We start from the raw sequence: 25172 nt of genomic DNA, 5'->3' as shown, positions 1-25172 counted from the left end.
GAAGTTTTAGGGTGATGGTGGGTCAGACAGAGCCTGGGATGATTCAAAAGATTAAAAGGAAAAATAAAGAAAGAAAAACAAAAAATCAAAAGAATTTTGGGGCAATTTATCAGAGTGAAAGGTAATCCAAACTTCTGATGGAAGATGTGGAATGAAAGAGTGATAAATTCATAAAGAACTGAGAGAGAAAGAGGAAAACCACAGGCAGGAATATTACATAAGACTGCTCTTTTTTTCATCATGTGGAATTATTTGACTTTAAACTATTTACATGTATAACTTTGATAAAAGTAAAATAAACTGAACAAAAACTGACTGGAATTTGTGTGTGCTTGCATTTAACTTGTCTACTACTGAGCTTTGCTGGAAAGTGAAAAAATGCCTTCCATCTACTCTCTCCCTCACTGGCCACATGGCTGATGGTCTGTAGCTTATTCAACCACCCTCTCTGTGTCCGTTCTCTCTTATTGCATGCGTTACATCCATAACTAGACGAGACAGTCCACAAGGGAGGAAACATGGTGGGCGGAGCAGAGGCTTGGGAGTGAGACCTCTGGCGTTGAAACTCAGGGCTAATATTAGCTGATTATCTTTAAACCAATTCCCTAATTTTGCTGAGTTTCAGATTCATTTTTCAAGGGTGAATAATAAAATCTAACTTACAAGGTTGCTATCATAGCCTCTGGCACCAGTGTACAATAGGTATTCAGTAAAACCAGTGGGTCCTCTGCCCTTTTCCTGAACTCCAGGGAAGAGGCCATATTTTTTCTTTTCTTTCCTGTCACCTTAATATCGTCAGCAATAGTAAGTGAATAACAGGCAATCCATTGTACTGAAAATATCTCTAAGTTGCTTTTTGTGACAACAAATACTTATTTCAAAACAATTTACTGAGATAATGCTAATTTTTCTGCTGAGCAGATACTTTTAGAAATACATGCCTAAAAGGAGAAAACAGACTAGCTAGAACGAAAGTTAAGACAGGCTTACTTCCATAACTATGATGAAGGTCATCTTGGCAGCAAGGACATGCCAGTACTGCATATTATGAAAATATTTCTGATCATGATCAGGAGGAAACCTGTAATCTCTGTACCTGAAAAATACAAGTAAATGCAAAAGTGAGCTATCACTTCAAACAGCGAGGCCCAGCAGAAATTCTTGTTATTTCCCTTAAGACCCTTGTAGTTGATCACAAAAGTCAAGTCATAGGAGGATAACTGCTCTCATGAAACATTTATTTTTCTTGTATGGATAAAAATCATGGCCATACGTTACTTATGTAGAGTACTGATGCAGCTCAAGTGAGACGGGGAGACTCAGCGAAACTTCTCTCCTGCCCTTCAGAGACAAATTTCTCCAGTCAGCAAAATTTGTGGTCTCCATTCCCTTTCTTCCTACTCCTTAACATACTTAGCTCTACCCATCGCTCCACGGAAACCAACTGTTTCCTGTCATTAAATTGAAGGAACGTTTTAATCATCATCTTATTTGATCTTTCAAGGATAGGACTTGACATTGTGGGCCATCTACTTTCTTGAAACTCTATTTTCTCTTGGCTTATCTGACGTTGCATTGCTTTTGTTTTCCTTACCATCCTTCTGGAGTTTTCTTAGTGCTCAACTTGGTAATCTCATTGTTTTCTACAAAGTTGCGAGATGTTGATGTTCTTCAAAGACTTAGTCCAGCTAGGAAGTGATGACATCAAGAAATCGGACACAAGTGTCCATGCTCTTAAACACTATCCTATAATTCCTCTATATGCAAATATAGACTATAACAATGATTTTGTCTACCTGTGTTGCAACATTTTGCTGTTTCTGTCTTGGAATCCCAGATGAAGCTGTTGGTTTAAGAGTTAAGTTAAGGGGCTTTGATGTTTTATATATATATATATATATATATATATATATATATATATATATATTTATGTAGTAAAATATAATTATATATATTATATAAAGATTATACGGAAATATAATCTTTCCATCCCAGAGTAAAAGATCCTCCTAGTACATGATACACTGAGTGTGGAAACAGTAGGTTCACAAATCTAGTTTCCTGTTCTCCGTGAGGAAGAAACCCTCAGGTGGGGTGGCTGGTGAACTCGTCATATTGTTATTTCTCTTTCTCACTCTCTCTTTTCAAGGATATATAGTTAAATTCAAGTAGATTAAATGCATATATACAATGATCATGCTGTATGATCTATAGATATTACAACTTGGGACCAAGGGGCATTTCTTGGTGAGAAGTCTTTCTAATAAATTTAGAAAATAAGAAACAATTGAAAACTGATATTATCTCTACCCCTAATTTTCTCTTACTTTTGGACATTCTACTTTTCCAAATCAGAATCACACAACGTGTGAATTCTAGAACTGATGCACTTTTTTCATCCAGGATTTTTACTGCTCCAAGTAAATCTTGTACATCATAAGAAATGAAGGAAACAGAGAACTTAAGACATATATTTAAAGGGCAAAATTGAAACCTAAGAAAACAAGAGGAAACCTGCAAGTGGTGAAGTCTCGTTTTTCTGAAGGTACAGTGTGGTTTGGAAAATCAGCGATCAGGAATGTCGACAGGCTGTTATTGATATATCCTTTCATGGGCTCAGTGGCATCTGTTGAGTAGGCATAGTAGTAAACTAAACGAGGAATGATGTCTGACGTAAACGCTACAATAAAAGCCTGAAGGACAAAGCAAGAGAGAGATCATGAGCTAACAATCCAGTTTTAAAAATATCCGATTTGTGCATCTCTCAGTTCCATGTGCCATGTGGATGCCAAATGATTAAAATGTTATTACAAATCATGTTAATCTATAAGTCTTCGGCTTAAAAGATAAAATAGTTCATTTACAGTGTATGATTCGTATTCCAAAATTTCATAGCTAGAAAGTGGCTAAGTTGAAAACTGAGCCTAAATGTATCCCCAAACACCATGCTGTTTCCACCATGCCTTGCTGTTTCTTACATTTCTCCTTGTTTCACAGTACAGTTCACACTCTCCTTAACCAAATTCCCTTGCCTAGACCAACTCCACAGGTTAGGGCAGTGATTGTGTGTGTGCGTGCGCGCATGCAGGAGGCCGGCAGGGAGGGAATGGAGAGACAGAAGACCCTGTGCTGGTAAATTTCCCACAGTTCAGTGCAATTAATCAAGTAACTATTTGATTCCCCCGGAATGGTGTTTTCTCCTCCTTTCCTAAGCTCTGGAATAGTATCAATAGCATGTTTCCTTTAGGTTAGATAAGTCAATTTAAAACCATCTGGCTCTGCCATCTACATTTTTAGTGGTAGATTTTTTAAAATGTCTAATATTACTTCTGTAGCTATTGGTGCACTCAGGTTTTCTATAACTTACTGAATAAATTTTGGCAGTTTTTATTTTCTAAAAAAGTGTCAGTTTCAAATAGACTTTAAAAATGTATTGGAATAAATGATTACATAGCAATCTCCCATAATTTTCTCACTTGCACCTTACAACACTTTTTTCTTGTTAGAGTTTTTCAGAGTTTTGCTTGTTTTATTTGTCTTTTCAATGAACTAACTCTTTATTTATTTAGCAATTATATTGCTTTTTGTTTGTTTCCTAATTTGATTATTTCTGATTATATCTTTATTAATTCTTACTACTTTTTATTGATTAGTTTTACATTTTGCCTTAGTTTAAGGTATATACTCAGCTCATGGTTTTCAGTCTTTTTTAATAGGGAAAGCATTTATTGCTCTGAATTTTTCTGTAACTGTGGTTTTAGTTGATTCTCATAGGTTTTCATTTTAATTAAGCTTTCTATAATTTCAATTTCGTTTCCTTTTTATACGATAAAGCTTACTTAGAAGCGTGGATGTCGAGCAGTTAGATTTTCCTTTTTAACTAGTTTATTATCAACTTCAATTTTTAAACCATTACTGTAGGTGAACATGGACTGCAAAATTTCTGCTTTGGGGAATTTGGTTTTATTATTATTGTTAATAAGTGCTCCATAAATGTAATAGGTAACTGTTGTGTATTCTCTGTTTGTAGTAAACAACTTTATGTATAATCAAGCTTTAACTGCATTACTCAAACCCTTTATACCATTACTGATTTTCTGTCTACTTTGTCACACCCTATGAAACTGTTATCATAGTATTTTAACAAGAGTGATTTTATAATTTTCCTTGCATTTCTAAGAATTTGTCTGTCATAGATCTCTCTGTGTTGTTTAGTGCACCGAAGTTTAGGGATGTTTTATTTTATGGATTGTCACCATGAAGAGATCAATGTAAATAAAGAGTGAGTTAAGCATCATTCACATCTCCCCATCCCCAGGAAAACAAAATAAAATACAAAGTCACCCCCGAAATAGGTACACTTACATTAGTTGCCACAGAAAGGACAGCCATTCCATAAAGAATGTCTTGCCAAACACCTATGCTATGAGCTTTAGCAGCTACAGGTCTCCTGTACTGAGTAGTAAGTTTCCAGGCATCCACTCGGATCTCTATGATATTATTCAAGAGAGCAAGAAGAGGAGCCAAAGGAAAAGAGGCCACAAATAATGTCACAAATCCAAACTGGATAACTGCAGAGAAAAAAGAAAAATTCACACTCATTATCGTGGAGGGGAAAAGAGGGGACACTCCACCCAACTCTGGCCACTTCCCTCATTTTGGAGGGATCTACACCAGCACAACAGTCCAGGTCTCTTCCATCTGCCAACTCCCTCCTCCCTGTGGGAGGCATAGGGACTTATCTGCTTGCTAGAATAGGAAAGAGAAACTGCGTACGCATAGCTCAGCTCCGACCTTACTGTTTTGTTTTGAGATCTGCTTGTCTGAAGAAAGCGTCCATTCTTATTAGATAGGATATACTTAATCCTCTTAAAACACAGCCTTTTATAGTGGGCTATGTTTAGGTCTATGCAGGTCTAGCCTTTATATCCTGGTATTGGCACATCAGCGAGGCAATCAAGGTTTACTCCCTTGGTAATCTATGTACTTTTTTGTGCTCAAGGATAATGACTGATTCATTTGGATGCTTCCAATGGCCAGCACGTGCTGGGTATATAAAAGCACTCAACTACAAGCCTTATCAACAAATGCATTATTTAAGATTTAAAGAAGCTAACAGATGAAAAGGCAGTGCAAAACAAGATATTTGAGAATAAATCAGAAAATGATCTAAAGCATCAGAAACATAAATTATATGTGGGCAAAGGAAATACACATTTTCTGGAATGAGGTATTTGTCGAGGTCCTCATCCAATGTACCATCTTGACATCTTTCTAAATAGGTTTTACTCTTTCCTCTTTAAGACTCAACGCTTGTGTAGAAGCCGGCTTCTCTTCCAATTTTTGTTCTTTTGTTTCCAACAATGCTTGTGGTAAAAGACTCCACGCAACTGGCAGCCTGGGTTTCACACAAGTAAGGAAAAAACAGTCTGAGATACAGGAATGGCTTTCCATTGAAGGAAAGAAGAAAGAAGGAATCTCCTGCTAGTCCTCTATTTCAGATGGGTCTTGGTTGTGTCTAGATTTCAGCTTATCTCATGAGACTGCCTTATAAAACTCAGTCTTGTCGTCACTAAACTAAGTGAACAAACCACCTCTTTTCTTGCCTTCTCTACTGAACCAAGCGATAGGTTAAGAGGAAGCGTCATGTAGAAACAGCTTGAATTTTCTAGGTTCAAATCCCAGATCCGTATCTAAAATCCTGCAGCCCATGGCAAATTAATTAACCCATCACAGTTTCAGTATCCTCTAAAGTAAAATGCAGCAAACAGTGACTACTCTCTAGAATGTTTCAAGATTAGAGATAACGGATGTGTAACACATCCAGAATAAATTGACTCTTAGATGTGTCTCAATAAATGGTAATCTTGTCATGAAACCTTGATTTCATCTTTTAATTTCAGCTATCTTTAATGCATTTATGCACAATTCATTTGAAACTTACATAATTAATTAAAAATTACAGCCTTATCACTCCATAAAGCAAGGACTACCTAATTTTACAAGCAGCTTATAAAATAGTCTTCTTTCTATTTGTCCTAAATTTACCTATTTCAATCCAGATATCATATGTATGTATTACGGTGGAGAATCAGAAATAATTTCAGATCATTTCGTTCATGCCACCATGATTTTATGGGCCTAGAAAGTAAGTTAAGAAAATTGTCCTCCTAATTCCACCAGAGAAGCAGAGAAGGTCCCTTGAGATGAAGCACTCTGAGTAGACTACACAAGCAGCCCCATCATTATTTCTCCTAAAATGCCACCTCGAGATCTCTTCTTTGTTCCGTCCCTAGAATGCCTTATGCATTTCTCATGGTCAGCCGGGCTTTCCGCTGCACGAGTGCTGTTACCCTTCTTCTTCTCAGCCTGACACTAAACGTGTGTCAGGCTCCAGAAATGCTTTTCAACTTATTCTCTCTCTGAGCTGTCACTGAGGCAAACAAAAGGAGGAAGAGCTATTTAAGCTAATTTGAGACAGGTGTTAAAAAGTGATCCTTACTTTACTTGGTTCAACAATATTAACATCCAACTGATAGGAAAAATATCTCTAAGATTGGTGTTTTGAAACTAAACATCATTCTTCATTCTATCGGTGAGGAATATAAATACTGAGCCAATCTTTTTTATATTCTCCATCTATCTTTTCAGCCACCATCCAATAACTTATTGAACATCTACTATGTGCGAGGCAGGAAGAAATATTAAGAGCTGGAAAAGCACTTACTTTGCTCAGCCTGACTCTGTGTTTCAAGACAGTGGTAGAAAATTACCTGTTTCTAAGTACTCATAGAATAGCCCAAGAGACCCAAAAGTCTCAAGGTCGTGATCCTGCTCCCATCGACTGTAAAGCTTTTCAGAGTTGGTCCGAGCTTTTCGGCGTCTCCACCAATTCAGAATCAAGCTGTAGGAAGTGACAAGAGTAAACACATGAAATAGAGTTAAAAAAACAGGGGTCAGAGAATCAGAGAGTTAGATTCAGAATTTGGTAGAAGGGGAAATTAAGTAACTTAAGATCACGGAGCAAGCAGAGCTATGACTACTTCTAAAGTCCAAATCAGAATCTAATTGTTCTTTTCACAACACATGCTGAGGTCCAAAGTTCTTTATTGGGGAGATTAAGAAAATAAGACATCCCTGACTCTCCCCATGGAAATACATTTATTCCGAGAGAGTTCTGTTAAAGAGCATGTGGAGGAGGGGGTCATCATAGGATCATTTTTTCTGTGTAATTCACTAACCTTCATGTTGTCAGGCTACTCAGAAGGACACTCAAAGAAATGAGAAATTGGTTACAATAGAAAATGTATGACAAAGGAAATACAGAGGATCAAGTAACACATGAAAATAAATGCAATAATCCCAAACAAAATATTACCTAACTAAATCCATACTATATAAAAAATAAGGTATCATGATAATGTTGGACTACTTTAAGGAAAAAAAAAGGTTTTTTATTAGAAAATCACTGTCATAGACCACATTAACAGATTTAAGGAGAAAAACATAAAATCATGTCAATTGATGGAGAAAAATTCATTTGATATATTTCCAGCACCTATTAAAATCTATTTATGACAGAAAAGTAGGAAAAGAAGGAAATTACCTTAATCTGATCAAAAGCATCTACCAAAATCCTGGGGCAGACATCATTCTTAACAGGGAAAAGTTAGAAGCATTCTTGTTAGAATCAAGAACAAAATAAGAGTGTGCATGGTCACACTCAAGGCTCTGCTGGAGGGCTGAGCCAACACAACCAGACGAAAAACAAACAGGCAAAGAAGGGGACGTGAAGGAGAATCTATGATGACTAACAATGATGTGATGGATTGTCTGCACAGAAAATCCAAATGAAGTCAGACAGAAATTATTAGAAATAATAATAGAGTTTATCACTATATTTCGTTTCTATACATCCACAAAACACAGGTAGAACATAAGTTTTAAAAGATACCATTGCAATAGCAACTAAAATTAAAAGTACCTATAAATGGATTTGACAAAAGATTTATAAGACGTGTATGTAGAAGTTTAAATTTATCTTTAAAGTCATTTAAGTGCAGGGGACAGCCCCATGGCCTAGTGGTTAAGTTTGGCATACTCTGCTTCAGCAGCCTGTGTTTGGTTCCTGGGCGCGGACCTACACCACTCACTAGCCATGCTGTGGTGGTGACCCACATACAAAATAGAGGAAGACTGGCACAGATGTTAGCTCAGGAAGAATCTTCCTCAGCAAAAAAAAAAAAAAGTCATTTAAGTCCAAATAAATGTTCATGAATAAAAAGACATTATAAAAATGTCAGGTGTTTTTATTGAAACAACTGAAATCTAATTTCAAACAAAAAATCAAAATATTTTTCCATGTGAAATCTGACAAGATGTTTCTAAAATTTATACAGAAAGACTGAAGATCAAGGATAGCCAAGATACTTCTATAGATGAACAATCCATTGGTAACACTTTCCCCACCAGATGTCAAGACTTAAAGAGCTGCATTAATAAGAGAGTGTAGTACTGGTGCAGGGACAGACCCCTGGGACAGCATCGGTACCCAGAAATAGCCTTGCACTTGCTGTCTGGCATAAATGGTATTGCAGATCACAGAGACCAGGGAACAGGAGCTTCTCCATCAACGGTAACATGACAATTATACATATATGTGGGCATGAGTGTAAAAAATTAAATTTGAATTTCACATCAAACACAAAAATCTTTTCTATATATATTAAGAATTTAAACGAGAAAGACAATAATGTTACAATGCTAAATGTATGAGAATATCTTTTTGATCGTGGGGTAGGGAAGGATTTATTAAACAAGACTTAAAAAATGCCAACCTATAAAAGAAAAGATGGATAAATTTTACTATATCAGAAGGATGTACTTTTGTGCATCTACAGCAGTGGGTCCCAACTAGGAGTGAGTTAGCCCACAAGGGAACATGTGCAATGTCTGGAGAGATGTCTGGTTGTCACAACTGGCGAGAGGGTGGGCTGCTGGCACCTAGTGGACAGAGTCCAAGGATGCTGCCAAACCTCCTACGTGGCAGAGGGCAGCCCCCACAACAGAGTTATCTGGCCCAAAACGTCAATAGTGCTGAGGTTGAGAAACTGCGATCTAAGGATACGATTAAAAAAATGGAAGGACAAAACTTATGTTGCGATAAAATATTTGTAACACATATAACCTAAAACAAACTAACAAAAACACAGCAACCAGAAGTTATAAAGTATTCCTACAAATCAACTTAAAAAAAGACAGACAAGTAGAAAAATGGTTAAGCAACATGAGCAAGCATTTCATTGAAGATGAAATACATATGACCAAAAAATGCTCATTCATGTCATTACTCAGGGAAATGCAAAGTGAACCCAGACTGAGATATCATTTTGCCTCCAAATGGGCAAAAATTAAGCAATGAGACAATACGAAGTACTCTAGCAAATGCAGATTAAAAGGAACACATATACTGCTTATGTCTAAACTGAAAAACACAGAGAAAAAAAGATAATGAAAAGGGAACAGAACCCCTGAGATTTCTGAGACAATGTCAGACAGATGGACACGTGTGTAACTGGAGTCAAAATGGAAAAGAGACCACCCAGTTCAAGAAGAGAACTTTGCCAGGAATCCCACGTGCTCCATTCCAACTACAAACTCCTCGATCCCCACAGAGTAACCACTATCTTGAATTTTATCCTCATCACTTCCTTACTTTCTTAAAAATAGTTTTATCATCGGGGCTGGCCCCGTGGCCGAGTGGTTAAGTTCGCGCGCTCCGCTGCAGGCAGCCCAGTGTTTCGTTAGTTCGAATCCTGGGCGCGGACATGGCACTGCTCATCAGACCACGCTGAGGCAGCGTCCCACATGCCACAACTAGAAGAACCCACAACGAAGAATACACAACTATGTACCGGGGGGGTTTGGGGAGAAAAAGGAAAAACTAAAATCTTAAAAAAAAAAAAATAGTTTTATCATCTATAATCCATTTTGAGTTCATTTTTTGAATGAGGTGTAAAGTTCACACCGAGTTTCGTTAGTTTGCATATGGATGTCCACTTGTTCCAGCACCAGTTGTTGAAAAGACTGTTCTTTCTTCAATGAACTGTTTTTGCACTTCTCTCAAAAATAAAATGGCCATATGTATGTAGCTCTATTTCTGCAGTCTCTACTCTGTTCCACTGATCTATGAATCTATCCCTTTGCCAATCCCAGTCTTGTAAAACTAATATAGTTTTACAGTTGTCTTAAAATCAAGTAGTGTAATTCCTCCAACTTTATTCTTCTTTATCAAAATAGTTTTGGCTATTCTAGTTCCTTTGCCCTCTATATAAATTTTAGAATCCACTTGTCTATATCTACAAAAATCCTCTTGATACTTTGCTTGGAATAACATTAAATCTATATATCAATTTTGGAGATAATTGGTTGAGTCTTCCAATCCATGAATACAATGTTTCTCTCCATTCATATAGATTTCAAAATAACCTTTCAGCATACAAATTCCATTCCAGTGTGTAACTGATCCCATCTGTTCTACTCTATTTAAAGTACCAGTTTTCATTTACGTGCAATTGATTCTTTTTTTATACTCATTTGTTCTTGCTTAATTTATATGTTTTTACTTAAATGACTTCCTAATCCTTTTTCATGACATATCACCTCCTCATATATTTTTAGACTTTGCCAGAATCTTCTAGATAAAGTAAGTTCACTTTCTAAAACTTGATTTTGTTAGCAGCCTTTGTAGCATTAAATCTCATTATAAGTTTTGGAATTTTGGTTTGTAGGCTTAATTTTACTTGTTTCTTTTTTCTTTTACTCGCCTGTCTGCCTGTCTCTTATCTTGTCTGTGCATATTTATCGCCTCCCTTGTGTTTGGTTTAGGGGTTACCTCCATTCTGTCCTCTGTGTTCTCAATCTGGAGCCAGCACTTAAAACAACGGCTTGGAGTTATTTCTCTGTGGCAATACTAGGAATGTCGTGGATCAAATACTGCTTGAAAGGATGTCTATGTCCTTCGTCAGCACATGAAATAGAAGCCCGGGAGCACATGGAACTGTGCCAGGGCAGCAGAGGGAAAGGATCTTTTCAAGCTTCTTTCATGAATAAGTGAGAATGAACCCAGTCCCTGGCTTCAAGTACATGTAGTGAAGCTGCCCCATCCCCCGACTTAAGCAGGGCATTTTAATCCACTTCACGCTGCAGGTGTGAGAACCCGACACTGTCATTTCCTAACAAGGAGCCCTGCAGGACCACAGGTGTATGAGCCTTCTCTTTTTATCCATGGGGATGTTCATCTTATATTGAAGATCAACTGTCATTTTGGTTGTCTCTTTTTATAATGTATTCATTATTGCTGTGCTTTCGGAACAGAGAGCAACCTCTTCACATACCAGCATTTCATTCACAACCAATTTTTGTGCCTAGGTGTGTCCATGACATATAGATCTGTTTACAGAGTTCAATGCTTAGTAATCCTGAGAATAATGTGCATCACATAGAATAATCTGCAGCAGAGATAATGTCTAGATTTCCACTGGAACCTTCACAGGAGAGGTGGATACTCAGTAGAGATGCATATTTAAAAGCCTCTGTTACCTTAATTCCTTCTTGACTGTTGATTAAAAATGAAGTTTTTTTATTGACTAAAATATTTGCTAACAAAAGCATCATGATAATCAAAGAATTCCATTTTCTTCCAGAGGAAATCTCTCATGGTTACTTAAATTAAGCAAAAGCTTCTAAGTCGTACATACGGATAAATGGCTTCTTTAATGTTTCCGAAGATCTGTTTCCCAGTCATTATGATGGTCAACTGGGTTGTTAATTCTATCAGACAGCCTCCAGGATCACACTAGTCAGAAGCAAGAAGAGAAAAAAGAAGTGAATGATGAAAGATGGACTTTTGCAACAAAAGAAATCCCAAACCAGAAGATCAGAACCTGAAGATTTTGTTTGGCATGGATAGCAAAGGGATATTTAGCTCAATAGGTCCAAGTGTGACCACAGACCAGCACCAGGATAGCTGTATTAGATTCAGCTGGGGATCTCTGAGTCTCATTGTTAGAAAATTCTGAATCTTTATTTGGATGCACAGGCAGGTTTGGAAAGCACTGATCTGGTCTAACTCTGTAACTCCTGGTGGAGCCCTTTCTGCCACAGCTCCAGAAGTTGTCATTCATCCTTTGCGGGGAGCCGTCGGCTATACAGAACGTACTTATCCCATTTCACAGCTCGTTTTACTGCCAAACAATAGGCATAATATAACTTCTTGTCCAGAAGAAACTGGAAAGTCTATCTGATGGTCGGATTCTAAGACTAGTACCCTCTGTGGACAGGATCAGCATCTCACACTTCTCTTGCAACTTGACAATATTGGAGTTAGCGGTGGCCACACAGAAGGCATTTGGTTAACACTGAGTTACTGAAGCCACAAATCTCCGCTCTCAAGGGAATTCTTACCTCTTCACTTCTCCACACATTGAATAAATATGTGTACTTTCCGGGATAGCCCACGAACTTCCCTTTAAAGAAAGCTACGTAGAAGCAGGACGAGTAAAAATTTACAAACTGAAACAGGAACATTTTCAAGGTAAGACTGCTCTCATACTCCTGGTAAGTTCGAGGAATTTCTGTTAAGTAAAAAAACACCAAAGTTTAATGATGTACCTTCCTGTTTCTCCTTACATTTCATACTTCCTGGGACAAGCGGCTATCTACTCATCTTATTCTGAGAGCCTGCTGCAATGATCCCCACTCCACCCATAATAGACCAACAGTAAGTAACTGTTGACTTTGTGCCAGACTTTCTATTAGAGACTTTGTATTACTCTATCACTGGAGAAGCCTGGGAAGCTGTCATTATTACATTTCGAGGGGTGAAATACTTGCCCAGGGTCACCCAGTCAGAATATGGAATTCAAACCCATATCAGACTACAGAGCCTCATACTCAACCCCTTACAGGACATGATGTCCTGTAAACACATCAGCTCCCTCTCTCTCGTGTGTTTTCAATCAGGTTTAAACAAAGCAAACTCCTATCAAGGGCAGGGGATGATTTCCAAACCGAACTGCGTTTCCTCTCGTGAATTAACTGGCTCTATCAATTTTGAAAACAATGCCACGCAAATGGAGGCAGTTATAGCACACATTTCCCTCTCTATTTAAAATGCATGATCTACCATTTAATGAATTCCAAAGACAAGAAAATATGAGATTCTCTTGACCCCACAGCAGGGTATCATGAGGCAGATAAGAGGAAGGGAGCGTGTTTTTCTGAGCTGATGATTTCCCAAGCGCATGAGCTGATCCAGCCACATCCATCCCATTTTCAGCAATGCGGAGAGAGTGATACAGATTACTCTAAACACACAGGCAACTTCTCCCTTTCAGTGAAATTTAGCTGCATTCCCACAAAATCTCTGATGTGAATATAAGTGATTTTTGTCATTGAAAAAAGCTGTGATTTTTCAGGTGCTGCCTGCGATGAATGGTTTTGCTGCGGATAGCACAAGAAAAGTAAAATTGAGAGACGGGAACTCCAAACCTGAGGAGAGTGTCTAACGAAAGTTGCTCTCCAGTGCTCACTCCAGTGCTGAGGGAATGACGTGCTCGTTTTGTACCACTGGGCACGACCTCTCTGCACAGGTCTGGAGGCGGGCACGGCTCCTGGAGAGCGTGCTCAGAGAGGCTGAGGCCTCCAGGAGAGTCTCTGACCTTATTTCCGAGTGGCGGGGGCAGGGCCAGAAGCACCTGTGCTCTGCGCTCCCCTCCCTCACTGACTCCCACTTCACCTGTCACCCCGCCTCCTCCCCTCACGGGCTGAGGAGAAATTTTAACATTTTCTAAAAGAAAATAATCCAGGTTCGAAGACATGGCAACTGAAAAGAGAAGTGCGAAATTTTAGATTTCTTCAGGAGGAGCTAATGGTTCTGTTTTTCTCATGATCGTTTGCAAGATCAAATACCTTCTAAATACCACACACATGAAATAAAAATTATGTCTTGAGAAAAGTGAGGATTTTTCTTAGGATTCAGCTAGCCCTAACAAGGGAGAATTAAGACAAGAATACTCAAAAAGATCTACAGCATCCTAATTCTTCCTTTTAGTTCTTCTTCCTGCTTCCACTGTGATGGGCCTGAATGTCGCTGTTAGGTGATTCTGCCGCACCGGGCTACGGGTCCACCTATAGAGTAGAACTGCCTTAAAGTGTACCTTTAAAAAATGAACTCCCTGCGGGAAGATCCAAAATGGATGTAGAGCACTGGTAGGGACCCTTGTTCAGAGTCACACTAACGCTCTGGGCAACTTACCCATTTTTGTAATCCAGGCAGATATCTTTTCATAAAAGAAATTCAAGATCAAGATGACAATGAAGTTCAAGCACGATCCAGTGAGTGAGGTGGTTATCTGGGGAGTGAGGAAACTTTTGACCTGCTTTAAGGATGCTTCACTTTCCATGAAGCTGGCAAACGTGGCAAAGACTGACAGGCGGTATACAATCACAGCTACCATACACGCGATGACGAGAGACATCTAGGGGAGAGAAACAACGAATTGGTCACCCAGGTCTCTGTGTCTCTGTGATGCACACATATCTGCAACACACTGTTCTCTTTGTCTCATACATTAAGTTCAGCAGCTCTGACATGGAAAGCAAACCAAGTCAGCCTCTCGCCCCACAGACGGCGGGAAATGAACACCAGTAAAGTAAAAGGGTTAGAGATGAGGCATATGGCAGCAGCTGGGGAAGTCTAAAAGAGAAATCTACTGGCTGCCCATCCTCTAGCAAGAGCTGGAAAACTAGTCAGAAGGCCCAATTCTGCCCATGGCCTTACCTACTCTTAGATGGCCCTGGAGTTAAGGATGTTTTTTGCATTTTTAAAGGTCATAAGGAAAAATAAAGACAATTGTGCGCCAGAGACTATTTGTGGCCTACAAAGCTTAAAATATATCTGGCACCCTTACAGAAAATGTCTGCCAACCTCTGCTCTAGGCTGGAGTTAAACATGTGGTGTGAAGATCACTTATTTCCCAGAGAAAAATACATTTAAAGATTCTATTTCATTTCCTCTTGGAATGTTGCCATTAGTGGTCTGATACGCCTGGTAGTGTAGATATTTGTGTAGAGTCTGCATAAATTTTATACACTTTCCAAACCACAAAAACACAAAAATCTAGGGATGGCTTTATAGAGATGATTGGAGAGTTTTATTCTGAAAGTTGAGGAAGAGACTCAGATTGAATGAGTACTGAAAACAAAAGGAAGAAAAATCTTTCTGGGACCAGACTCCAGAGTAATTCACAAGGAGCATTCCAAATGGATTACTGTCCCCCTTTTATTCTGCCATCTCTCCTCCATGATTGTTATATCATCTAAGAAAATGCATTTAAAATAGGAAAATTAATACCTTCACCAAATGCTAAATGCCAAAGATAAAAAATCATGAGACAATATGGATGGTGAGGTTAAACTATAATCTACAATTGCTAATGATATTTCAACCTGCTAAACTGTCAGAGGGTAACATGACCTCTTTTCCTCAAATTAAAGGCTGCCTGTAGGAGGGCACGAATTTGGAAAAGGGAAGGCAGGAAATAGATTATGGTGATGGGGGAATCTAATGGCTAAAAGGCATGGAGAAAACCCGACTCCCTCACATGGGATAAGCCAACTGAATTTTTCAAGGAGAAGAAGGAAGATTTTCTTCTGTTTATCTCAGCAAGAGAGTGAACTTCAATAGTATATGGGAGTTTTTTTCTTTCATTTTTTGCAGATATTTTAAGTAGAGATAAAGATAAATGAATGATTTTTTAAAAACTAACCAGAGTCTGCAAATTGTCATACTGTTCTGGTTTCAAATTCTCCCCTAATCAACGAAGAGCTGGGAGGGGAGAGAGTCAGGCTCTAAGACAAAGCTCCTCGCTCTCCCTCCAGCTCTTCTTCCAAGGTTCAATTGTGGCACACTCAGGTGGACTACGGTTCATTTTGTAAAGAGCTCTATTCAAGATAAAAGGACGGGGGAGGGAGGGACTCAAGAGCTCCTGCAGATGAAACTGTGGAGATAATCCTAATACGACTGCGTGTCAGAGATGATATCAGTTTTTAAAGAACGCTTACCCATAATGTCACCGTGGCTCCTGACAAAAAGTACCATGGAAGACGACTACATAGAGGCATGTAGGGTTCCATCTCCTATAATTTTGAAGAAATCACAGCAAAATTCAACGTCTACTTCAAAGTTGGGACTCCAAGTAGCAGTCAAAATCACAATGCCGAAAGCAGAAACTTCCCCAAAGCTTCCACTACAGCTCACGGAAGACTACATTCTAACAGTGGTTCCTTCCCTTTAAGGAGAAACCTTCCAGGATCTCAGATGAGACGTGATGGACACACACTAGTTCCTGAGTGTTGGCTCAGAGTGGTATTCAGGGCCTGGGAGCCAGGAAACAAGTCAACCCCTGAGGGCTGCTGCTTGAGTGGACATGCTTTAACGATGTTACAATTTTATTCTAAGTGAATTAAGTTGAATTGCGATGAATTGCGTTGCTCTGTAATTGCTTGGCATGATATTAAATAGGGGGCCTTCTTTATATTTATAGGGTTGTGTTCTTCCACATAGTCCAGGGGCCAAGGATGTTCTCCCTTGATGCTTTTTTAAGTCATTAATGGAAGATATTAATGATATCAACTGACATTCTTAGCTATATCAAGGGGCAGTTACAGCTTACCCAAAAGAATACTGCCATATGGTAAAAAAATAGTTGTCAGTAGAAAGCTAAATCATGCAATTCTATCTAAAACATAAGATTTTATACCTTAAGGATTTAAGAGGGAACTGAATGCAAACAGAACTCAACAGGCAGCATAGGCTGTCCATGAGCTCTCTTAAACCCCAGGATATGTGTGCACATATGTGATTATATATGTGTGTGTCCGTGTGTGCGTCCATGCAGGCATATGTGTGTTCCCTACACAAACTCAAATGTGAAAGTTCTGGTTGTACTCACCACTGAGGAAACACTGCAAGTAAGTCAAAAAAACTTGACTTCAAAACCATTAAAGATAAGTGAAGTTCATAAGTCACTGGGAATCAATACATATTATTTTTCATCTGGTTTCAAATGTAAACATTCATTACATCTTGTTTTTATGTCAATAATTTTTGGTAAAGCCAATAGGCCTTCTTTTAATTTACTTTTTTATCCCATAAAATATGAACAGATACACATGTCATTATTATGACAATATCTCTTTTAATATATTTTCTTAATTTCAAAATGCCACCCAAGTTGTTAATGTATTTTCTGAGGTGTTTCTTTCCTTTATTCATTTCCTGAATTTTTTGTAATGTTTCCATGCAATTTAGTAAAGGTTTAGTAATGTCTAAAGTGTGAACAGAATTTTGAGTATCACACCTCAAGAATGTGTCCTGAACAGAGTCGGGAATTCTACTGCAGAACCTGTTAGAAACATATTCTACCCTCCCTTTAGTAGCATTGGTAACACAGTGATGTAAGGTTACGGAGAGGGAGGGGCTCCAAGAATACGTGGCCAAGAGTCTGGTCTTTGAAGGCAAAGTACCTTCTATTTTCACATAAAAAATTGAAGTCCAAGAAGTCAAATTGCTCAGTCAACAATACACAGCTGGTTTGTCAGTTAAGGATCTCAAAATCTGAACTACCCCCCACCCCATACACCAGTGCAATGATCTTCTCTTTATAATCAATTGAAAAGGATTAGGTGAATAAAATTTGATCTAATAAAACAATCACTCATAAGCCCACTATCTTAATACAATGTTATTTAAATTTTTGCATATTAACTTAGTATCATTTCCATATACATATTTATAAACAAAACCCACAGTACAGATACTATTTTCCATTTTCTTTTTATTTCATTTAGTATTAAAACTATGTATTTCATAATATGATGTCTTGGATTTGCTTCAAAATAGTCAAGTGGCAGAGAGGAATAGATGTATAAATGTAACAAGACTGTCCAAGAATTGGTATTAATTTAAGCTGGCTGAGGGGTCCATCCTGGGGTTCATTTTACTTTTCTATCTACTTCTGTATGCATCTGAAATATCTATTAGAAACAACTAAAGAAGTTTATATGATTTATAGTTGGAGAATATATTAAAGGCAAATTAAAATACACATTATTTGAGGGGCAACCTACAACAGCGTGTCCACTGAGACATGCTGCCCATTTCTGTTTCCTAATCTACCTTAGTCACTGGATTCATTTTCCTGTGTGTGCACATCGCTTCAAATTCCGGTCTCAGCTGGAGCTGCTGCTGCTCCTCTTCGAAGTCCACCAGGTCCCACTCATACTCCAGTCGAGCTTGTCGCTGTTTCCAAAACTCCAAAAACAATGTGACTACAAGCAAAGAAATGTATAAAAACAACTATAATCAAGAGACAGAGAAATAAAGTGACTAAGAAAATAACTGGGTTTTCCTCTACTTTTAAAAATCATTTGGCTGCATGATTGTTCTGTCACTATTAAGTTGGACGATAAAATTATAAAATGATTAATGTTGGCATAATACATGTAATAATGTTGAAATAACTCATATATAGAAATTCAAGTTATGAGGTCGGCTCTGTGGCATAGTGGTTAAGTTCACGCCCTCCTCTTTGGCAGCCCAGAGTTTGCAGGTTCGGATCTCAGGCGTGGACCTACGTACCACTCATCAAGTGATGTTGTGGTGGTGTTTCACATACAAAACAGAGGAAGATGGAACCAGATGTTAGCTCAGGGCCAATCTTCCTCACCAAAAAGAGGAAGCTAACAGATGTTTCCTCACCGCAAAAAAGAAAAATTCAAGTTAATTTCTTAGACAGTAGTCCATGCAAAGAAAAAATTTTTCAGGCACATTACTGTCTCTCTTCATTCAGATAATGTGAAGTAACATTTAAACTTAACTTTTTACTAACATCTAGAATTTGTTTGTACGCTGTTTATTGAAATCATTCACAACTGTACCACTTTCTTAGGCTTAGGGAAATTTAAAGAAAACATAAGAGCCATTCCACAGCACAATCTCTCTCTCTCTCTCTATATATATATGTTTATATGTACACACAAATATATATTATATATTACATACAATTTTAATAAACTTTCATTTGAAGAGTAATATATTTCCAGAAAAGTATATCAAACATAATTGCACAATTGAAAGAATTTTCACAAGATAAACACGTTCATGTAATAAACACCAGCATCAAAAAATAGAACACCACCAGCACCCCCAGAAACCCTCCCTTATGTCTCTTCTGAGCCAGAAATTTAACTAGTTTCCTAGCTTCTAATATCATAGGATAGTTTTGCCTGTTTTTGAACTTTACATAAATGGTAGGTTTTATGTCAAGTTTTGTTTTGGTTCAAGTTTGTTTGTAAACTGAATCCATGCTGCTGTGTAAAGCAAAAGTTCATTTCTTTTCATTGGTGTATAGTTTTCTATTGTATCACTAAATGACAATCTTCTCTGTCTATTCTTGGGTTCATGGGTTAAAGACTTGAGTGTAAGACCTGAAACCATAAATCTCCTAAAAGAAAACAGAGTGGGTAAGCTCTTTGACATCAGACTCGGCAATCATTAGTTGGATTTGACATAAAAGCTAAGGCAACAACAGAAATGTAAACAAGTGGGCTACATCAAACTAAAAATCTTCTGCACAGCAAAGAAAACCATAAACAAAATGAAAAGGCAACCTACAGAATGAGGGAAAATATTTGCAAATCATATTTTTGATAAGGGGTTAATATCCAAAATATATAAAGAACTCATACAACTCAATAGCAAAAAAAACAATAGGATTAAAATATGGGCACAGGATCTATTAGACATTTTTCCAAAGAAGACATACAAATGGCCAACAGGTACACAAAAAGGAGCTCAACATCACTAAGCATCAGGAAAATGAAAATCAAAAACACACCTGTAGAATGGCTATCATCCAGAGGACAAGTGTTGGCGAGGATGTAGCGAAAAGGGAACCCTTGTCCACTGTTGGTGGGAATGTAAACTGGCACAGCCATTATGGAAAATAGTATGGAGGTGCCCCCAAAAATTAAAAGCAGAAATACCATATGATCCAGCAATTTCACTTCTAGGTATTTATCCAAAGAAAACAAAATCACTACCCTGAAGCGATATCTGCTCTGCTTCCTTGCAGTGTTATTTACAATAGCCAAAAGATTGAAACAACTTAAGTGTCCATCGACGGATGAATGAGTATAGAAAATGTAGTATATATATACAATGGAATATTATTCAGGCAACAAAAAAGACAAGGAAATCTTGCCATTTGCGACAACATGGATGGACCTTGAGGGTATTACATTAAGTGAAATACGTCAAAGAAAGAAAGACAAATACTGTATGATCTCATTCATATGTGGAATCTAAAGAAAATCATTGAAACAGAGTACAGATTGGTGGTTGCCAGAGGAAAGGGGTGGTGGGTGGGGGAAATGGGTGAAAGTGGTCAAAAGGTACAAACTTCTAGTTATGAGACTAAGTTATGGGGATGTATGCACAGCATGGTGACTACAGTTAAAAATGCTGTGTTGCATATTTGAAAGTTCCTAAAAGAGTGGATTTAAAATGTTCTTACCACAAGAAAAGAAATTTGTAACTCTGTGAGGTAATGGATGTTAACTAAACTTATTGTGTTGATCATTTTGCAATATATACACATATCAAAACATTATGTTGTACACCTTAAACTAATTCAGTGTTATATGTCAAATATATCTCAGTAAAACTGAGGGGATAAAAGTGGAAGTGACTTAAATGTCCAATAGAGAACTGGGTGGATAAGTGTGATAAATTCATAAAAGGCAATCATATTCCATTAAAATACACACACACACCCATCCACATATTATTGTTATGGAAGGAGTCTCATCACTCATTGTTTGTTGAAGAAAAAGTAGGCTTAAAACTATGCATATTTTTATACCATTTATGTAAAATTATATGAACACATGTGCCCACACATATAGAGTAAAAGATTCTGAAAAATCATTGCCAAAATAATGATTCTATTTCTAGTAATTTTAACATTATTTTCTCCCTGCGTCTACACACTGCTTGAAGTTCCTAGCATGGGTATGTATTTTTATTACAAATAAACCAAAAAGTTAAAAAAAAAAAAGTATCTCCTACCATCCACTACAAAGCGTGCTACGCATCATTTTTAGGTCTCGACCCCTTGGATTAGTGTTGTTTCTTTAAGGTGGAATACTTTTCTTTCACACCTAGTCCGCCAACTCACCCTTTGATTCAGCTTAATTGGTTATTAGTTGTTGTACTAAAACAAATATCCTTGAAGTTCTTTCCATAGAATTTGGCCAAGACCCTCAAAAACCAAAGCTAAATCAATTCGCTGCTATGATCAACTTTTCTGAAAGAGTGATGGCAGCGCCCTTCAGAATCCTTACAGTCATGCTAGGTGTTCCACATACGGCTGCTCCTCCATCTTGCTGGAAGGTAAGTTAGGGTTGGTGCACAGTCTCTCCCAGTGAAAACAGCTGAAAACTATTACATTTGTCGTAATTTGTGTGCCTATCACTCACTTCTGATTCCAAGTAATGGTACAGGCAGGATTTGGCAGCACGTGATGAAGAGATGGCCCTACACTAACGTACCAAACTCGGGGTTGCTGGAGAAGTGTTAGTAAGCTTTCTCTGTCCTCTGTTCTCCCTTTGAATCTGGGCTGCTCTCTTCAGGCCACAGCCAAGCAGAAGTGAGAGAAACTCATAAAGCCCTCTGCTTCACACACACTCACAACTTTTGGTGCCTTTTTGCCTTGATCAAGATGCCCTTGCTCCCTTGCCCAGTTTTTAAATGCATATATTTGTGTTTGTTAAAGACTTTTTTTTTTAATTGGAAAGAAAAAGAGTCTATTTTTTCCCAGAGTCCCCTAGATTTTGGGACATATTTTAGAAGTCTTCAGACTTCCTCTTGCTGAGTTATTCTTACAGAAAATATTTTCTTCACTGATGGTAGGAACAACTTCATGACACTTCTATTTCCTGTGTGAAAGGAGAAAGACAAACTACGGGGACATTTCCAAAATTAAGGGGAATTCCACTTTATATGGAAGATTTTCAACAAATGGAACTGGAAGCTGAAACCAGAATTAGACACTGAGAATTCAGACTCAAACATTGATTTTTATCCCTCAGCAGTTTTTGATTCTTGTTTCAGTTTGTATCCGGGACTCAACATCTTGCAGCTACCAAATATTTATCTTTATTCTCTCCTAAATTAAGTACTTATTGAGTTTTTACCACAGTGCTGGGAGATAGTGTGAGCTGAATATACGTAAAGTTTCAAAAACTATATTTCTCTTGGGGCCAGCCCAGTGGCACAGCAGTTAAGTTTGCATGCTCCGCTCTGGTGGCCCGGGGTCCGTGTGTTCAGATCCCAGGTGCGGACCTATGCACCGCTCCTCCAGCCATGCTGTGGCAGGTGTCCCACATATAAAGTAGATGAAGATGGGAACAGATGTTAGGTCAGGGCTAATCTTCCTCAAAAAAAAATTATATTGTCTCTCAGAGAAATGAACAGATGATCAATAGAGACCATTTTTGGACCAAGGACTAAAGACCACTGATGTGGACTCCATCAGTGTATTGATGCCAGCAAAGACACAAAGATCTAAAATTACCTTTGGTACATAAGGTATGCCATTGGTACATGTTATACGGATGGGTCATATAACGTGGAGAAAGTTTTTTCCATGACTATTTACTCACCCCAAATTCCCATGAATATTGCAAAGAACACTGTTGACTCGTTATCAAATAAATGGGAAACCTTTAAAAACAACATCACAAAGAGTACTTAGTATCAGATGCAATACAAAGGAGGGAAATTGCAAGTCTTTTCAACATATCACAATACATCCTTACCTGTGAAGCCAAACACGTAGTATTTAGTCTCCAATAATCACACACGAAGTCACAGAGTGGGCACATGATAATCTGGCCTCCAATCAGAGGGTCACAGATTTCAGTGCTGCAGACGGAACAGCAAAGTCATTTTAAAAATGATGCGTGTTTGAGAGTTCTTATCAGAACAACCGTTTACACAGCTTCTCACATATGGCAGAGGGGGCAACGAAACAGCCATTTCTGTAGTAGGTCAAGCCATGCTCTGAAGAACAAAATCTTTAGAGCTGATCATTAAGAACAGATTTTCCATAAAGCACCAGATGAGGGGTAGCTGCTATGTTTGGGTCTTTTGCGGAAAAACGAATTATATGCTACAATGAGGAAACATTCTGAAACAAATGCTGGGAAATAACAGTTCCATTAGCATAAGATCACGACACTTTCTCTACACGGGAGACTCAGCTCACTTACCTGCTTGATGTATCGCTCATTGATAACAAGCCGTAAATAAAACAAGCTAAGCCGACTACAGCGGCAAAGGTCAGCATTTCTGTGTAAAATCCGAGAAAAACAAAATAGATGCCAAATTTTTCTCCAAAATAATTCCTGTGAAAGAGGGTGAAAATAGAATCAGAGGTTGGAAGAAGGATGCAGCCCAGGGAGGCTTGGTCTTGCATTCAGACAGGCCTGTGTTCTAATTTTGGCTCCACCGCTTTCTAGCCCTGTAATTTTGGTCAAGCTGCTAAACTCTCTAAACTTCACTTTCTACATCATAAAATGCAGGATGACGCTTCTCCACAGCATTGGTGGAAGGATTAAAAGAGATAACGCATATAAGTAGGAAGCCAACTGAGCGGAAGTTAAGTTTTAATTTTGAAATAATAAGGTAATTTGAAAAGTTCTAAAGAGTTTAAACGTTTTGAAATAAACTGCAGAAGATTCTCCAGTGTGACTTCTAGCAGTTAACTTAAATCAAAATGACATTCACAATCTGCACCGACCTTTGCTTTCTCTCTCTTTCTAAAACTGAAGAATGTACTCTGACCACAGCAGGCGAAAGCGAGTGTATGTATAAACTTCTATCTTCCTTCAAGTGTGGCTCTCTGATGGATGCTTACAGAATTGAGATGGGTAGCAAACCAAGGAATGAAAAGTGACAGCTTGATAAAAGTTCCATAGAATATACAGTTCAGCTCTTGCATTACAAAGAGTTGAAAAGTGACAGCATTACTTGGCATAAATGTTCGAATCTCACAAGCAAATTATTTTGTTCTTTTTTTTAAACCGAGTCCCCCTTACGGAATCCCTCAGAGAACCAGAGAATGTCATTTTCTCTACCTCAAAAAACTAGTTTTTTTTTTTTAAAAAAAGAATCATGTTCCTCATTCATAAAGAGCTCAGCTCACCAAATCTGTGAAGGCTTTCCACAGTTTCCTAGGCTGATAGATGTGATCTCTCTTGGGTTCACGTAGCATGCTATATATAAATCTATTAGCGTATGGAATGTGCCATAGCATGGCTTAATGAGCAGTGTGTAGGTCCATGCCCGGGATCTGAACCCGTGAACCCCAGGCCACCAAAGCGGGGTGCACAAAATTAACCACTACACTACCAGACCGGCTCCTCCCAATGATAAAATTTTAAAATATTTTTCTCATATCCAATATTAATTTTATTGAATCTCCTTTATTCAACCTCTCATTCTTCTAATCTTTTCTAGTTAAACAGGCATCTTTCTGCTGGTACCATCTTTCATTCTTTCCAGTCATAATAAACATTTTTACATTGTTGTTTTCCCTTGTTCTGCTCTTCAAACTACTATAAACATTGAAACTAAATTATGAGTCCATCATATCCCCTTGCTAATTTGCCATTCACAACTTCCTTTGGTTTTCTCACACATAGGATGAGTGAACTTGCTTTTTTCCTTTTTTTTTTTTTTTTGCTGAGAACTATAGCAATTACTGTAAAAAAAAGTGAACACTGTAATATGGCATAACATCAAAATCTAAAATAAAAGAAAATTATTTGATTTTGTAGAATTTACTATTCACCATATGTATTTCCATTTGATGCTTTAAAAGTTACAGAATCGATAATTTTTGTAAAACATTAATACCACTGCCATAGATTTAACCTAAAAATTCTTCAGAAATTCATACAGAATTGGATATTTTAATAACCTTACTTTTAAAGAACTACATTTTCTCCCTTTAAAATTTCAAGAATCTTATTTCATAAGAATT

The 25172-nt window shown here is 37.8% G+C and overlaps 1 protein-coding gene across 2 annotated transcripts in view; it reads right to left on the bottom strand.

Moving 5' to 3' along the window:
- Positions 1-25172, bottom strand: part of ANO5 (anoctamin 5) — a 96438-nt gene that overhangs the window by 7219 nt on the left and 64047 nt on the right. For both annotated transcript variants that reach the window (XM_070624516.1, XM_070624517.1), the window contains 12 exons: positions 23398-23532; positions 22945-23050; positions 22789-22849; positions 18242-18393; positions 16126-16200; positions 14318-14540; positions 12466-12635; positions 11760-11857; positions 6774-6904; positions 4366-4571; positions 2515-2693; positions 991-1096 (listed from right to left, as the gene is read on the bottom strand). In XM_070624516.1, the coding sequence (XP_070480617.1) occupies positions 991-1096; positions 2515-2693; positions 4366-4571; positions 6774-6904; positions 11760-11857; positions 12466-12635; positions 14318-14540; positions 16126-16200; positions 18242-18393; positions 22789-22849; positions 22945-23050; positions 23398-23532 (1642 nt within the window). The remainder of the gene's footprint in view (positions 1-990; positions 1097-2514; positions 2694-4365; positions 4572-6773; positions 6905-11759; positions 11858-12465; positions 12636-14317; positions 14541-16125; positions 16201-18241; positions 18394-22788; positions 22850-22944; positions 23051-23397; positions 23533-25172) is intronic.

The sequence above is a fragment of the Equus przewalskii genome, chromosome 6 (genome assembly GCF_037783145.1).
Source record: "Equus przewalskii isolate Varuska chromosome 6, EquPr2, whole genome shotgun sequence".
NCBI lineage: Eukaryota > Metazoa > Chordata > Mammalia > Perissodactyla > Equidae > Equus > Equus przewalskii.
This window is presented reverse-complemented; position numbering and strand designations above follow the sequence as displayed.